The sequence below is a fragment of the Oncorhynchus masou genome, chromosome 13 (genome assembly GCF_036934945.1).
Source record: "Oncorhynchus masou masou isolate Uvic2021 chromosome 13, UVic_Omas_1.1, whole genome shotgun sequence".
In the NCBI taxonomy this organism is placed as follows: domain Eukaryota; kingdom Metazoa; phylum Chordata; class Actinopteri; order Salmoniformes; family Salmonidae; genus Oncorhynchus; species Oncorhynchus masou.
The window spans coordinates 53,032,259-53,050,623 of NC_088224.1; the positions used below are offsets into that span (position 1 = coordinate 53,032,259).

The window sequence follows — 18,365 nt, forward strand, 5'->3', positions numbered from 1 at the left end:
TCTATGTGTGTACAGGCAGGTGGACGTGAATTCTAAGAACGTGTTCGGACAGCCCCGTCTCAGAGCGTCGCTAAGGGACCTGCGGTCTCCACGGAGATCCCACAAGAGCACCGTCGAGGACGACCTGAAGAAACTCATCATCATGGACAGCCCTGGCGAGATACCACAAAGAGACATGGTGAGGGACACACACAGTACACACACACAAACACACAGTAGATGTACACACACACACAAACATACTACCCCACAACTAACCTCCCTCCCTTCTCTTTTCAGTCTCCTCGGCGCACTCTTCAGCGCACGTTCTCAGACGAGTCTCTGTGCAGCGGGCGCAGGGATGCCAGCTATGCCAGCACTGCCCCCCTGTTTGACCAGGGCACTCCCAGCGACCTGCTGTTCACCTCCACCCTGCCCACCCGGCGCCATGCACACTCTGCCAGTCACATGCCCAACAAGAAGGGTGAGTGGGGCCACAGCTTGATGTCGTTACCTTCTCACTTCCCTGTATCCGTACCTAATTATGGTATGTCAAGAACGCACAGAGCTCAGTTATAGTCATACAAGGAATCATTTATGTGCTACTTTTAAAGGAGTAGTCCACTCAAAAACGATATTTTGGCGTTTCTTTAACCAGTCCACTTTTCATAATGTACCAAAATGTTTTGCATGTCAGCTGTCAAGTTTTCAAGATGCATGACTTTCAAGAAGCAAAGTTTATCATGCGACGTCGTCATGAATGCTAAGTCTTTAGTTAATTTGACCTCCTTGCCCTCCTCCCGGCTGGCCAGTCCCTATGTCTGCGTCGGAGCTGTCATTGAAAGAGGTGAGGGATAAGGTTCCCCCCCTGAGGAGGCTGGACCCGGGGCTCATACCCCTGCCTGACACTGCCTGTGGCCTGGAGTGGGCCAGTCTGGTCAACGCTGCCAAGGCCTACGAGGGTGAGTGTGAGTATTCTGTGTGTGTGTGTTCAGATATCTGGTCCCCTGCCACCACAAACCCTCTCACAGCAGCTCCAGCGGGCAGGGACCAACTGAGACATGATCCTGGGCCTCAGTTACAGCCCCTAGCCCAGCTGGGCTGCTCCTTGACGGGCTTGACTGGGTGAAATCTCCCTGGAGACCTTGCATTGTAAAAGCTGATTGCAAAGATGGGTGATTTGGGGGGGGGGGGGGCAGCAGCCTTTGTTGTTTAGTAGCTAACTGCGAAGGGGGAAATGCAGTCTTGTAACTGTGTGTGTGTTACAGTGCAAAGGGCGGTGTCTCTATTCTCGCTCACCGAGCCTCAAGTTGGGGTTCCAGACATGCGGCCGATCATCAGTCCAGTCCAGTTCCAAACACCTCAGACTCCACGCACTACCCCCACCTTCAGCGGGTAAGTCTCCAATTCACACACCAGCTCAAACAATCGCGGTCTGTAGCCGCCACAATCATGGCGGTTACAGCAGATGGGGATCGTTTTGTCTATTTGACACCGATACTCCAGATCCTAAACACAATATTTGAGTGTATAAAAGCACTGGCTACACTTGGACTTCCCATTTTTCCTTTTGTCAGGTCAACCTCACCGGTCACATGTAGAGAGCTGTACTGACAGTGCCATCCTGTGGTTAGCTGTGGTAATTACACATGGATCAAACAAGTTACCAAGGATCTCTGAACACCTGCTGTAGGGAACAAACAGTGGAGTGTTTGAGTTAAAGCAGTCTGGGCCTGTTCAGCTTTTGTTGTCTCAGGGCATGACTACAACCAGCCTGTCACTGAAACTGCCTCTTGTTTACCAAACTAACACGCTGCGTTGTACGGCCCTTATAAACTCTGTTGTTCTGTTGAACACACCTTGTTAAACCCGTCTGCCCGACCTGCTACTTAACCCATTAGACAGTGTGAGTTAAATGTCTTTGTGTGTTTTCAGGGATGAGGTACCCAACGACCTCTCGGGACGGCTGTACAGCCTAGAGATGATGCTGAAGCGGCTCAACACTGACCTGGAGAAGGTACCGTTTACACCAGAGAGACATTTAGACTATATGCTCATTTAAATGGCTGTACCACTGACACAGCAAGAATTTAATCTGGTAATAAATAAATGGCCTCCCGAGTGGCACAGCGGCCAAAGGCAGTGCTAGAGGAGTTACTACAGACCCGGGTTCAGTCCCGGGCTGTGCCACAACCAGCCGTGGCCTGGAGTCCCATAGGACGGCGCACAATTGGACCAGCGTCGTCCTAGTTAGGGGAGGGTTTGGCCGGGGTGGCTTTACTTGGCTCATCGAACTCTAGCGACTCCTTGTGGCGGGCTGGGTTGGTGCACATTGGTGCGGCTGGCTTCCGGGTTAAGCGGGCGGGTGTTAAGGAGCGCGGTTAGGTGGGTCATGTTTTCGGAGGACACATGACTCCACCTTTGCCTCTCCCGAGCCCGTTGGGGAGTTGCAGCGATGAGACAAGATCGAAAATGGGGAGAAAAGAAAATACCAATACAAAAGAAAGATCAAGATAATTAACACTTTCTTCCCTTTCCCTCTCTGTCTCTCACCCACATTCCCTCCCTCTCTGTCTCTCACCCACATTCCCTCCCTCTCTGTCTCTCACCCACATTCCCTCCCTCTCTGTCTCTCACCCACATTCCCTCCCTCTGTCTCTCACCCACATTTCCTCCCTCTGTCTCTCACCCACATTTCCTCCCTCTCTGTCTCTCACCCACATTCCCTCCCTCTGTCTCTCACCCACATTCCCTCCCTCTCTGTCTCTCACCCACATTCTCTCCCTCTGTCTCTCACCCACATTCCCTCCCTCTCTGTCTCTCACCCACATTCCCTCCCTTCCTGTCTCTCACCCACATTCCCTCCCTCTCTGTCTCTCACCCACATTCCCTCCCTCTCTGTCTCTCAGGAGAAGAAGGACAAAGTGCACCTGTTGGCTGAGATGGCTAACCTGCGGCAGAATAACCAGCGGCTCCAGGAAGAGAGCCACTCGGCCAGTGAGCAGCTCCGCAAGTTCAGCCTGCTCTTCACCGACCCCCCGCAAAGGAAGTGAGCTCACACGAACACAGGAAGTGACCTCGGAGCGAGAGTGCGAGAGCATCCACAGAGAGAACTTGTGACCTAAGCCAGAGAATGGTGGAGAGGAAGGAAGAGGTTAGGGTAAAGGTGATTTTAGTGGAACGACAGTCACAGTGAGTTTCATGCTGTTGGGATTGGGTGGGGAATGGATTTGTTAGTGGGTCTGGTTCGGCACTGTGGAATACATGGGCAATAGAAAATGGAAGTTAGTGTGTGAAATGATGTACTAGAAAATAAGAGAGGGAAAGAACGCCCCCCCCCCCCTACATTCTCACGTTCTATCCCTCGCCTGCTGCTTCTGTCACATTCCAACCACACCATCTCCCTCCTGCCTCTCCTAGAGGGGTAGGATGGTAGGGGAGAAGAGGAGCACTACCTCTCCACCACTGACCTGCTCTGGGGAGAGAGACCTGTCGTTATGCCGCCACCCTCTCTGTGGCGCACAACCAGAAACCATGCCTCGCTCTGGGCTGGACGGACACAGGGACTGCAGAGAACCAATGGATCCACGTTGGCTCATCTGAAACCGAATTGCCGAGACAGAAGAGCCTGCAAGTAGACACGCCTATTTTGTTATTTACTCTAAAAGAGTCCCAACACAGCACAAGCTGACTCTCCCTCAGCCTGTGCACCCAGAGTGAATCCCTCTGTCCCTGCTTGTAGGTTTTTATTTTTGTACACTCCTGCATCAGAGAAAAGCCAATAAAGAGGAGAGATGTTATGAACTTTAGAACACTAGATCACCCAGAGAGGCCTAATACTGTTCCTGAAGCGAATCAGCCAAAAACAAACACGAGCTCTGGCTCAACAAAAAAAAGAGAGGGACTACAACTCCCAGAATGCTCTGGGATACGTGTGTTTATAAAAGATGTGGTACTGTAGTTTTGCCCGTGTGGTTCAACATATAGCTTGAACACATGCATATTGTACTGATACGCTTTGTTGAGTGTGTGTGTGTGTGATAGGTTGGCACAGGGCATTTCAGTCATGAGCACGCTGTGTTATGACCGCTACGCTAGTGAGATGAGACATCTTGTTCGTTCAGAGACAGAATATAGTGTCATCAACTCAATGATAGTATCTCATCTCAGTTTTTTTGGTTAACGGTCAATGTTAAAGGTATTTACAAATATCTAAGCATTTTTTATATTTTTTAACATATGTAGAATTATCATATTTTGTGGTTTCTGTTTTGTTTACCAACTGCTAGTGCACACATTTAGAAAATACATAGAAACAATCTCTTAAACACTGTAGCACCTGTGTCATGGTACAATAGCTGTGTGTGTGTGCTAGAATGAAGGGGTATTATACATACTGTTTTGCTAACAGTCCTTGTGTCTGCAGAGTCAAACTGAACAATTTATACACAACTGTGAGACCTAGCTAAATAACTTAAGTAACTTATCCTGTGGTGATGGGTCTGTGAAACGTGTGGGCATTTCGAAAACAAACAAACAATGTCCATACGACAGGAATACACTTAACTAAATCAACACCTACGCTTGGTTATATTCTGTATAGAAACTATTTTTCTTACCGATGTGTGTCCATTGTGATGAATGTGGGATAAATGGAGGGCAGCATGGAGCTGGCAAAGCCAACGGTGTGGGTTCCAATTCTCGTTTGGACTACATCCATTTACTAAAATTATGAAAATGTCTGCTGAAGGACCATATGACTATTTTGGTTCCATTAAATGTAACCCCCGAGCACAGTTAAGTCGTCGTAGACCCCCTTTTCAGGAGCCCCCCTGCCCTGCCTCAACTGGAATCCTGTCTTCCCTTCACTACTCTCAGGACCCTTCACAGACATCCCCTTTTACAGACTGTACTATTTATTTGTATTTATTGTTTTGTGTGTGTGGACATGTACCTATATGGTGTAAACCCTTTGTGGCTGGATCGGTGGACATTCACATGCATATGGCACGAAACATACAAAAGAAACTACACAACCCTGCCCTCACTCTTTCAGAAACATCTGTGCATTTACGAGAGACATTACGTTGAGATAAGAGCAACATGTACAGTACATTCGGAAAGTATTCAAACTTCTTTACTTTTTCCAGATTTTGTTATGTTCCAGCCTTGCTCTAAAATGTATTTAATTATTTTTCCGACTCATCAATCTACACACAATACCCCATAATGACAGAGCGAAAACAGGTTTTTAGAAATTGTTGCAAATTTATTTACTTAAGTATTCAGACCCTTTGAGACTTAATTGAGCTCAGGTGCATCCTGTTGCCATTGATCATCCTTGAGATGTTTCTACAACTTGGAGTCCACCTGTGGTAAATTCAATTGGTTGGACATGATTTGGAAAGGCACACACCTGTCGATATAAGGTCCCACAGTTGACAGTGCATGTTAGAGCAAAAACCGAGCCATGAGGTTGAAGAAATTGTCCATAGAGCTCCGAGACAGGGTTATGTTGAGGCACAGATCTGGGGACGGGTACCAAAAAATATCTGCAGTATTGAAGGTCGCCAAGAACACAGTGGCCTCCATTCTTAAATGGAAGAAGTTTGGAACCACCAAGACTTCCTAGAGCTGGCCGCAAAGCCAAACTGAGCAATCGGGGGAGAAGGGCCTTGCTCAGGGAGGTGACCAAGAACCCGATGGTCATTCTGACATGGCTCCAGAGTTCCTGTGTGGAGATGGGATAATCTTCCAGAAGGACAACCATCTCTGCAGCACTCCACCAATCAGGCCTTTATGGTAGAGTGGCCAGACAGAAGCCACTCAGTAAAAGGCACATGACAGCCTGGCACCATCCCTACGGTGAAGCATGGTGGTGGCAGCATCATGCTGTGGATATGTTTTTCAACAGCAGGGAGACTCGTCAGGATAGAGAGAGAGAGAGAGAGATGAACGGAGCAAAGAACAGAGAGATCTTTGAAAGCCATCTCCAGAGCCAGGACTTTGAACCCCGCTCAAACATCTCGAGTGAGCTGAAAATAGCTGTGCAGCGACGCTCCCCATCCAAACTGACAGAGTTTGAGACGATCTACAGAGAAGAATGGGAGTAACTCCTCAAATACAGGTGTGTCAAGCTTGTAGCGTCATTCCCAAGAAGACTTGAGGTAATAATTGCTGCCAAAGGTGCTTCAACAAAGTACTTAGTAAAGGGTCTGAATACTTGTGCAAATTTGATATTTTTTAGAAATGTGAAAAATGTGGGGGTATTGTGTGTAGAGTCATGAGGAGATAAAACAATTGACTCCATCTTAGATTAAGGCTGTAACAAAGTGTAAAAAGTCAAGGGGTCTGAATACTTTCCGAATGCACTGTACAGACATCTGTCTCCATTTCTCTGTGTACTGTAAGCTGCCTCATCCTCCAGCCAGTTATATCATCTTGGACATACCAAGAGCAACTCAAACATAACCCTACACACTCATGTTATCACTGAAGCTCAGCACATGTGCTGTGATGTTGATATCTGCAATGTCTTAATCTTTATTTTGTTTATTTGTGTGTGGAGGGGTATGGGTGTTTTTAAGGATTTAGTTTTGGCTGTATTTGATTTCAAGAAAACTGTAGTTAAATACAGTACCAGTCAAAAGTTTGGACAGACCTACTAATTCAAGTGTTTTTTGCTATTTTCTACATTGTAGAATAAATAGTGAAGACATCAAAACTATGAAATGACACATGGAATCATGTAGTAACCAAAAAAGGGTTAGCCATATCAAATATATTTTATATGTGAGATTCTTCAAAGTAGCCACCCTTTGCCTTGATGACAGCTTTGTATCCATCAACCAGCTTCATGAGGTAGTTACCTGGAATGATTTTCCTTCACTCTGCAGTGCAACTCATCCCAAACCATCTCAATTGGGTGGAGGCCAGGTCATCTGATGCAGCACTCCATCACTCTCCTTCTTGGTCAAATAGCCCTTACACAGCCTGGAGGTGTGCTGGGTAATTGTCCTGTTGAAAAACAAATAGTATAGATGATACAGTATACAAATGATAGTCTTTAAATGTTAGTCTTTAACTTTATCAGAAGTTTAAGAGGGAATATTCAGAGATAAAAAGTTTCTTATGAATTATTCATAATATGTCCTTTTTTTGGGTTGTCAGGCGGCAGGGTAGCCTAGTGGTTAGAGCGTTGGACTAGTAAACGAAAGGTTGCAAGTTCAAATCCCTGAGCTGACAAGGTACAAATCTGTCGTTCTGCCCCTGAACAGGCAGTTAACCCACTGTTCCTAGGCCTTCATTGAAAATAAGAATTTGTTCTTAACCGACTTGCCTAGTAAAATAAAGGTAAAATTAAAAAAATTAAAAAGTGTAAACCAGATGGCATGGCGTATCGCTACAGACTGCAGTTTTGGATTTATCAGACCAAAGGACAGATTTCTCGTGTTTCTTGGCGGAAGCAAGTCTCTTATTATTCGTGTGGTTTATTTGCAGCAATTTGACCATGAAGGCATGATTCACGCAGTCTCCTCAAACCGTTGATGTTGAGATGTGTTTGTACCTCACAGATTTCAAGTAACAATCTGAGGTGCAGTTAACTCTAATGAACTTATCTGTGGCAGTCGTCATGAGAGCCAGTTTCATCATAGCGCTTGATGGTTCTTGAGACTCCACTTGAAGAAACTTTAGAAGTTCTTGAAATGTTCTGAATTGACTGACCTTCATGTCTTAAAGTAATGGACTGTTGTTTCTCTTTGCTTATTTGAGCTGTTCTTGCCGTAATATGGACTTAGTCTTTTACCAGATAGGGCTATCTTCTGTATACCCCCCTTACCTTGTCACAACACAACTGATTGTCTGAAATGCATTTAGAAGGAAATAAATTCCACATATTAACTTTTAACAAGGCACACCTGTTAATTGAAATGCATTCCAGGAGATTATTTCATTGTTTTGTTGTCTCCACTATTATTCTACAATGTAGAAAATAGTAAAAAAATAAAGAAAACACTTGAATGAGTAGGTGTGTCCAAACTTGTACTGTACATGTTGAACATAGCTCGGTGCATCAATGTTGCATGTGCACAAATCACAAATGGTAACATCGAAACTTGGTAAATGGATCAATTGTATTATTTTTATTTTTTTAGATGTTTAATATTTGTCTAATTTATTTTTGGAAAATATTGGCCACTTTTGCGACATAAAATACAAAATAGTGGAATTAAGAGGGTACTTAGTTTTTATTTCTGTATATGCCGTTTGATTTTAAATCTTTGTATAGAGCTGATTTGTATGATAGTTTTTCTTACTTTGTTGGTGCATTCTGCATGAGGCAGGAGTGCTTTATGCATTGACGAAAACTTACGGTTGAACATTGTTTTTCTTGGGGATGTTGGATCAATGACTGTACATTTTAAAAGTGTAAATTGTTTTCATTATTTTATAAGAACATATATTAAAAATCTTTCATAATGATAGAATCTGTCATTTTTATTTTTGGCGATGGTATTTTATTTTAACTAGGCAAGTCAGTTAAGAACATTCTTATTTACAATGACGGCCTACCAAAAGGCCTCCTACGGGGACTGGGATGAAAAATATAGGACAAAACACACAGACAAGAGAGACACCATAACACTACATAAAGACAGACCTAAGACGACAACATAGCATGGCAGCAACACATGAAAACACAGCATGGTAGCAAGACAACATAGTACAAACAATATTGCGCACAGACAACAAAAAGGGCAAGAAGGTAAAGACAACAATACATCACGTGAAGCAGCCACAACTGTCAGTAAGAGTGTCCATGATTGAGTCTTTGACGTAAGAGATTGAGATAAAACTGTTCAGTTTGAGTGTTTGCAGCTCATTCCAGTCGCTAGCTGCAGCAAACTGAAAAGAGGAGGGACCCAGGGATGTGTGCGCTTTGGGGACCTTTAACAGAATGTAACTGGCAGAACGGGTGTTGTATGTGGAGGATGAGGGCTGCAGTAGGTATCTCAGATAGGGGGAGTGAGGCCTAAGAGGGTTTTATAAATAAGCATCAACCAGTGGGTCTTGCGGCAGGTATACAGAGATGACCAGTTTACAGAAGAGTATAGAGTGCAGTGATGTGCCCTATAAGGAGCATTGGTGGCAAATCTGATGGCCGAATGGTAAAGAACATCTAGCTGCTCGAGGGCACCCTTACCGGTCAGTCTATAAATTGTCTCCGTAGTCTAGCATGGGTATGATGGTCATCTGAATCCGTGTTAGTTTGACAGCTGGGGTGAAAGAGGAGTGATTACGATAGAAGAAACCAAGTCTAGATTTAACCTTAGCCTGCAGCTGTGATATATGCTGAGAGAAGGACAGTGTACCATCTAGCCATACTCCCAAGTACTTGTATGAGGTACCTCAAGCTCGAAACCCTTAGAGGTAGTAATCACACCTGTGTGGAAAGGTGGATTCTTCTTACCAAACTACATGACCTCTGTTTTGGAGGTGTTCAGAACAAGGTTAAGGGCAGAGAAAGCTTGTTGGACACTAAGAAACCTTTGTCGTAGAGTGTTTAACACCAACGGAGTATAAGACTTATCATCTGCATATAAATGGATGAAAGAGCTTCCTACTGCTTGAGCTATGTTGTAAATTGAGAAGAGCGTGGGACCTAGGAATGAGCCTTGGGGTACTCCTTTGGTGACAGGCAGTGACTGAGACAGTAGATGTTCTGACTTTATACACTGCTCTCTTTGAGAGAGGTAGTTAGCAAACCTGGCCAAAGACCCCTCAGAGACACCAATACTCGTTAGCCGGTCCACAAGAATGGAATGGTCTACCGTATCAAAAGCACAACACTGCTTAGAATCAAGGGCAATTGTGATGTCATTTAGGACCTTTTAAGGTTGCAGTGACAGATTCATAACCTGAGTGGAAACCAGATTGCGTACCAGAGAGAATACTATAGACGTCAAGAAAGCCAGTCAGTTGATTATTGACAAGTTTTTCCAACACTTTTGATAAACAGGGCAAAATAGAAATTAGCCTACAATAGTTAGGATCAGCCTGATCTCCCCTTTAAATAAAGAATGCTCTGTGGCTGCCCTCCATGCAATGGGAACCTCCCCAGAGAGGTTAAAAAGGTCAGAGATAGGTCCTCCCGGGTGGCGCAGTGGTCTAGGGCACTACATCGCAGCGCTAGCTGTGCCACCAGACTCTAGGTTTGCGCCCAGGCTCTGTCGCAAAAAAAACAAAACAAGCATCTATAGATTGGTGATGATCGGGGCAGCAACCTTAAAGAAGAAACATTGGGGTCAAGTTTAAAGAGCTCCTTTAGCACCTCGGACTCAGTGACCGCCTGCAGGGAGAAACTTTGTAGTGGGGCAGAGGAAAAAGAGGGAGGGGCATTGGGGATAGAGATGAGGAAATGTTGGACGGGCAAGGAGGTATGGCAGAGTCAAATAGGAATCCTGACAATGCAGTGGTGATTAAAGAGTTCAGCAATGTGCTCCTTGTCAGTAACAACCGCATCATCAATTTTAAGGGGCATGGGTAGCTGTGAGGAGGAGGGTTTATTCCAGGTCTTTAACCGTTTCCAGAACTTTTTGGGGTTAGACCCACAGAGAGAACTGCTCCTTGAAGTAACTAACTTTGGCCTTCCGGATAGCCTGAGTGCACTTATTGCTTATTTGCCTGAACTAGATCCAGTCAGCCTGAGTATGCATGTTCCTGAGCCTTTCGCCAAATTATATTCTTGAGGTGGAGAAAGTCTGCCAGATCACGGTCCAACCAGGGGCTAAAAACCTGTTTTTAATTCTCCTTTTCTTTAAGGGGGCGTATTTTTTTTTTTTTTTTTTTGTAATAGTATTTTTATTGGAATTTCATAGTTTTCACCCAAATTAAGAGATACAACAACAGAGACAAGGCACACAGAACAAAAACAAATCACCATCATTGCCTCTCTCAATACATACATTTTAAACAAACTTACAAACAGAAATTAAACAAAAAAGCTCAGTTTAAACCAAGAGGTTAGGTTCCACACTTGGAACGTACAGTGTAGTTCTAAAATACATAGATCCCCGCCATTCTAAGTGAATCCTTGCAGCATAATAGCTGATACATCAGGTTCTAGGTAATTTAGATAAGGTTCCCATACTTTGTAGAACTGGTCTGTTTTAGAATGCAATGTACATGTCAGATATTCCAGAGGAACCCATTAAAATAGTATCTTATGCCAATCTTTAATAGAAGGGACCTTGTCACTAATCCATTGTAAAAGGATGTTTTTCCTCGCTGCAAAGGTAAGGATGTTGTAAAGCCTCCTTTTACCCACAGAAGTAACATGCCTACTAGGGAGACCTAACAATAAAGAAACTGGGTCCAGCTCTAGATCAACCCCTAGGATCTTTTCAATTTCTTGCAGAACACCAGACCAGTATCTTTGTATTTTGGTACATGACCATAAACAATGTGTTAGGGTGCCTGTATCGGTTTTGCATTTAAGACACTGAGGGGAAGAGGAAGTGGGGCTAAAAGCATGTCTGCGATTTGGGGATATATGCAATCTGTGTATTATTCTGAATTGGATTGCTCTAGTACGGTTACATATAGATATTGTTTTTGCATATCTCCAAATGTCCTCCCACGTCTCTTTGTCAATAGTAACAGACAATTCTGTCTCCCACACTTGTTTCACACTATGTGTGTTGACAGCAGAAAAGGACCTTAAAGTATCATAAAACAGACTTACAGACATTTTCCTTTGTGGGAGAAAAACCATTTTTTCAATAACAGACATATCAGGGTTACCAATTAAGGTGGTGCTCTTCAGAATATAATGTCTTACTTGTAGGAAGCGGAAAAAGTCCTGCTTTGGGAGTCGATATTTCTCGACCATCTGCTAAAATGACGACAAAATCTTATCTGCAAATAAGTCATTTAGCCTGCGTATGCCCTTATTAAGCCATAAGTTAAAACCAGCATCCAGCAATCCTGGACTGAAATCTGGGTTATTAAGAATTGGGGTAAGAGCAGAGGTTAGTTTGGACCTTCCCAGGAAGCGTTGAACTGACCTCCATACTTTGAGTGTGTTAAGTGTAACGGGATTATTGCAGTGATCTTCTACAGACTTGAAACTTCTGAAAAATAAAAGATCCTGTAAGGGGCATTTTGAAAGAGAAGTCTCAATGTCTAACCAAATAGAGGAGTCATCATTTGTGATCCAGTCAGAAATATAACATAGGTGGGCACACCATTGATAGAACCTGATATTGGGCAGGTCCAAGCCGCCCATAGAACTTGGCAGCTGCAATATTGCCATCTTAAGTCTTGGCTTGCGTTTACTCCATACAAAGAAACTTAGCCATCCATTTACATCCTTTATTACTGTATTGGAGAGTAATACTGGGATCATTTGGATTGGGTAAAGTAGCCTAGGTAAGATGTTCATTTTCAAAAGGGATATTCTACCCAAACAAGAAACCGGGAGAGAGTTCCAGCGCTCCAGATCCTGTCTTATTGTATCAAACAAGGGAACAAAATTGGCTTTGTACATTAGCTGGAATTTTGGAGTTACAAATATCCCCAGATACATGAAACCTGAGGGAGACCATTTAAAAGGGAAGGGGGGAGAAGTATTAGGTACCGAGTGTAGGCTACCAAGTGGCATAGCCTCTGACTTAGTACGGTAAACTTATAGCCTGAGAATTTGCTGAATAATTCAATAATATTAATAAGAGATGTAATTGAAGTCTCGGGACTAGAGATGAATATCAGGACATCATCAGCATACAAACTTATTTTATGGTGAACATCACCAATGAGCAGCCCCTGTATAGCAGGCGTTACCCTGATGGCCTCGGCCAGTGGTTCCATAACGAGTGCAAAGAGGAGGGGGGATAATGGACAGCCCTGTCTGGTACCTCTGTGTATAGAGAAGCTATTTGACCTTAGCCCATTAGTAAGGACAGCAGCCTGAGGGTCATCATATAAAACTTTCACCCATTTTATAAAGTTGTCCCCCAGACCAAATTTATTTAGAGCAAATAATAGGTAAGACCACTCCACACGATCAAATGCTTTCTCAGCATCTAGGGAGAGCACAAGACCATCCACAGCACTTTGTTGGTAGGCTTGAATTACATTAAGAAGCCGCCTAACATTGTTGCATGACTTACGGCCTCTAATGAAGCCAGTTTGGTCTCCTTTCACAATTAGTGGCAGTAAGTCCTCTAATCTTGTGGCTAGGATTTTAGAAAGCAATTTTCTATCCACATTCAGGAGGGAAATTGGTCTGTACGAAGAACAAGACTCTGGACATTTTCCCTTTGTGAGAATAAGTGAAATGTTGGCTTCTCTCAGCATTTGAGGAAGTTGGTCATTTGAAAATGAGTGGTTAAACATATCACGCAATGGCTCAAGGATCAGGCCATGGAACTCTTTATAGAACTCACTACAAAACCCGTCTGGTCCTGGGGCCTTACCATTTTGCAGATTCTTAATTGCGAACATTATCTCTTCCTTGGTAATAGGGGCATTAAGGAGGGACCTCTGCTCTTCGGAGATAGTAGGGAGCTCAATCTTACAAAAGAAGTTCTCCATTAATTTGGGTGCATCCTTTGGCAGTTCTGAGGCATAAAGGTTTGTATAAAATTTCTTAAATGAGTCACTTATCAATTTATTTTCATATAAATGATTACCATCAGGGTCAGTAATAGTAGCAATTGACTGAGAGTCAGCCCTCTTTCTAGCTAGGTATGCCAAGTACTTTCCTGGCTTATCGCCATCATGTTCATATAGCTTTTGCCTAACAAATCTCATTTTCTTTTCAGTGTCCTGTGTTAGGAGAGAGTCTAACATTGATCTAATGACTGATATTTCCTTTAATAGGGCAGGAGTGGGCGTTTTAATATAGTCCTTCTCTTTAGTTCCTAATTCACCCTCTAACATGTTTTGCTTTTCCCGCTTTTTTCGTCTCTTAGTAGCTGTGTATGACATAATCAGACCCCTGGCATACGCTTTACAGGTCTCCCAAAGGAGCGAAGAGTTATCTGTTGATTGAGAGTTAATGGAGAACAACGCTTTAAACTCTGTAATAAAATATGATGTGAATGTATGGTCTTTAAGAATGGTTGTGATCAACCTCCAATGTCTTGACCGATTGAATGCCCCGTTGAGTTTTATGTCCAGGATCACCTCAGCATGATCAGATATGACTATGCTTCCTATCCTAGTGGATAAAACAGACTGCAAAGACGTCCTGGGCATAAGAAAATAATCTATTCTAGTCTGACATCCATGAGGTGCAGAGAAAAAAGTGAACTCTCTATTGGAGGGATGAAAGGCTCTCCAGAATTCCACATACCCCAGATCATCACAAATAGCTTTAAGTGACTTAGCTTGAGGAGAGAGTGAAGCTATACCGCTGGGAAACCTATCAGTAAGGGGGTTCAGCAAGCAGTTAAAATCTCCTCCAACCACTGCAGTGTCCGAGTTTAATTCTGAAAAATCTAGAAACGCCTTAGTGAGGAAATCAGGGGGATGAGCAGGGGGGAAGTAAATATTCATTATGGAAATGTTCTGCCCTTGTAAAGTACCATTAATTATAACAAAGCGACCAAATGTATCTTTCACACAATTCAAGACCTTAAGTGGTAAGTTCTTTTTCACCAGAATTGCTACACCTCTACTTCTGGATGTAAATGATGAGAAAAACACTTGACCAAACCCCCCTTGTTGTAATTTCAGGTGCTCCTTATCATCCAAATGAGTTTCTTGCAACAGGGCAATATCAATATTTTCTTTTTTCAAAAAAGACAGAACTTTCTTCCTTTTAATGGGTTATGGCTCCCTCTAATGTTCCATGTACATACACACAGTCTATTACCTGCCATTGTATCTTGACCATTCAATATCCAGACTGGATCCTACTGTAAAAGTGGGGTGGTACCTTTTTCCATGTGTTGAACTCTCCTCTATCTCACTGAGCATAAACAAACTATATGAACCCTGAACTCGAACTATACTAAACCCAAAAATTAAACATGTAAAGATCCAAAAGCGGGTTTTCCCACAAGCTAACATGCAGGGGATTTCAACTCTCCAATGTAGACTCTTAAGTCCGCATTGCCGCTCTATAGCCTCATCCTTTATATGTATGGAAAAGAAAATCAATAAAAGAAAATTGAGGCTCTTCCACCTAAAACCAAGCTTGGGCACCAATATGGATTCACACATATCTCAGCCTGAGCTATAGCGGCTATTACTTTAGCAAGAAAGATAATAAAGATACGAATATAACTAATCCGGAGCATGTGAGGACTCACACAACTGTTTCATGATCAGATTCAACCAAAAATAAACAAAGTTTTTCAATACTGTGGAGGTGCAGCTTGAAGTTATTTACCCGAGAGAGTCAATAAACGCAGCAGCCTCTTCAGGTGTGTAAAGCTTTCTAGGTGATCCGTTGACCATAATCTTCAATGTGGCCGGGTACAACAGTGCGTAGTCCATCTTCATTCTCCTGAGTCGAGCCTTCGCCTCATCAAACGCTTTGAGTCTTCGTACAACCGCAGTGGAATAATCATTGAAGAATGAGACCTTTGGACCTTTATGTTGACTACCATCAGAGCCGATGTTTCTAGCCGCATCCATGACGCGCTGCTTGTCGGTGAAGTTGTGGAACTTTATAACCACCGGCCGTGGGCGCTGATTGGGACCGGGTATCGGTGCTTGAGAGCGATGGGCTCTGTCCAGCTTCACCCGACCAGCCTTAGTGTCCATTTGTAGGTAGCCAGGGATCCATTCCTCAAAGAATTTTACTGAACGTGTCCCTTCAGATTCTTCCGGGAGTCCCACAACACGAATATTGCATCTGCGTCCTCGATTATCCAAGTCGTCAATGTGCTCATTATATGGTAACTTATTTAGCCAATTCTACCACTTTTTCAAGCTAGGAGATTAATGTAAGAATATAAATTTACGAAAGCCACGAGAGCTCGCTGAAACACCGTGTTCTCTCTACGGCGCCATTTTGTCCCCCGGGGGCGTATTTGTTAACAATACCAATGAAAATATTAAGAAAGAAGGTCCAAGCTTCTTCGACAGAGGGAATCAAGCTGATTCTATACCAATTTACAGAGGCCAGGTCATGAAGGAAGGCTTGCTCAGAGTTTTTTAGCAAGCATCTATGACAAATCAGGACAGGATGTTTCACTGAGGAGCCATTACAAACACGGGCTGTAAAACAGTCATCACAAAGGTCATTACAGTAAACAACAGACTGATACCTGTCAGGATTATTTGTAAGGATAACATCAAGGAGAGTAGCCTTTTCTTGGGGTTTGGAGTCATGTCTTGAGGGATTTGTAATAATCTGAGAAAGATTTAGGGAGTCCCATTGCTTTAGGACTTGGTCAGGTGGTTTAAGCATAGGTCACCTGGCAGGACAAATTCAGACTTAGTGTAAGGGGCCAGGAGAGAGCTTAGGGCATTTAGGGTAAAGGCCGGTGCTGATAGTGGCCGATAACACCCAGCAACAGTCAACAAAGGGTTATTTGAAAGTTTAATGCGTAAAACCAGCAAATCGCAATTGTTTGGGGACAGACTTGGTGGAGACAACCGAGCACTGAAGGTGATCCTTGGTAAAGATTGCCACTCCACCACCTTTGGAAGATCTCTCTTGCCCGAAAAAAAGGTTATAACCAGAAAGGTTAACATCAGTATTCAAAACACTCTTTCTTAACCACTTCTCTGTAATGACCAACACATCTGGATTGGAGCTGTGAACCCACACTTTCAATTGATCAATTTTAGGTAAAAAGCTTCTAGTGTTAACGTGCAGAAATCAGTGAAGCAGATATCAGAGCACAAATCAGAATTGGGTAGCAACAGTAGATGGGCCAGCGTGTACTGTACATGTACATTTCCAGATCAATCAGCAGTAATACAATCAAGGCACGGCAGAGGACAGGGAGAGCTCTTCAGTGTTGATTTATAACATTTGAATGTGCATTAGACGACAAGATCATATTGTACAGCAATTTCATCAAGTAACATGACTACAAAGCCGGGGAGAGTTGGTTAGAATAGGATGGGAGGCCAAGAGTCCATGTAACCAAAGTCCTGAGTGTGGGAACAAACAGTCTGTCCCATGGTTGGGTAAACAAGCAAGTTCATAGTCAACAATGCATGCAGGAGTCATAAGGCAAATAGCATAAATCACAAGAGAAAAATAACGAATGGGGGCTAGCCATTGTAAATTCAGAGTCACTTGCCCCAACAGTGTGTTTGTGCTGCATTTTTAAAATGCGTTTCTTATTTCACCTTTATTTAACCAGGTAGGCAAGTTGAGAACAAGTTCTCCTTTCCAACTGTGACCTGGCCAAGATAAAGCAAAGCAGTTCGACACATATAACAACACAGTTACACATGGAGTAAAACAAACATGCAGTCATTAATACAGTAGAAAAATAAGTCTATATACTTATTTACTTATATACTTATGTGAGCAAATGAGGTGAGATAAGGGAGGTAAGGGCAATAAATAGGCCATGGTGACTAAGTAAATACAATATAGCAATTAAAACACTGGAATGGTAGATTTGACAGTAGATGAATTTGCAAAGTAGAAATACTGGGGTGCAAAGGAGCAAAATTAATAAATACAGTAGGGGAAGAGGTAGTTGTTTGGGCTATTTATAGATGGGCTATGTACAGGTGCAGTGATCTGTGAGCTGCTCTGACAGCTGGTGCTTAAAGCTAGTGAGGGAGATAAGTGCTTCCAGTTTCAGAGATTTTTGTAGTTCGTTCCAGTCATTGGCAGCAGAGACCTGGAAGGAGAGGCGGCCAAAGTAGGAATTGGCTTTGGGGGTGACAAGTGAGATATACCTGCTGGAACACGTGCTACGGGTGGGTGCTGCTATGGTGACCAGCGAGCAGAGATAAGGTGGGACTTTATCGAGCAGGGTCTTGTAGACCTGGAGCCAATGGGTTTGGCAACGAGTATGAAGCGAGGGCCAGCCAACGAGAGTGTACAGGTCACAGTGGTGGGTAGTATATGGGGCTTTGGTGACAAAACGGATTGCACTGTGATAGACTGCATCCAATTTGTTGAGTAGGGTGTTGGAGGCTATTTTGTAAATGACATCGCCGAAGTCGAGGATCGGCTTAAGCGATCTAGATTTAACTTTGGATTGGAGATGTTTTATGTGAGTCTGGAAGGAGAGTTTACAGTTTAACCAGACACCTAGGTATTTGTAGTTGTCCACATATTCTAAGTCAGAGTAGTGATGCTGGACAGGCAGGCAGGTGCAGGCAGCGATCGGTTGAAGAGCATGCATTTAGTTTTACTTGTATTTAAGAGCAGTTGGAGGCCACGGAAGGATAGTTGT

General features: G+C 43.5%; 1 protein-coding gene across 3 annotated transcripts in view; it reads left to right on the forward strand.

Annotated features, from left to right (window-relative positions):
* Positions 1–8,468, forward strand: part of LOC135552561 (signal-induced proliferation-associated 1-like protein 3) — a 110,182-nt gene extending 101,714 nt beyond the window's left edge. For 2 of the 3 annotated variants that reach the window (XM_064984260.1, XM_064984261.1), the window contains exons 18-23: positions 16–178; positions 280–463; positions 792–947; positions 1,248–1,374; positions 1,915–1,996; positions 2,889–8,468. In XM_064984260.1, the coding sequence (XP_064840332.1) occupies positions 16–178; positions 280–463; positions 792–947; positions 1,248–1,374; positions 1,915–1,996; positions 2,889–3,032 (856 nt within the window). In that variant the 3' untranslated portion in view covers positions 3,033–8,468. The remainder of the gene's footprint in view (positions 1–15; positions 179–279; positions 464–791; positions 948–1,247; positions 1,375–1,914; positions 1,997–2,888) is intronic. The other variant, XM_064984262.1, reaches the window with a different exon arrangement.
* Positions 8,469–18,365: the final 9,897 nt, after the last annotated feature.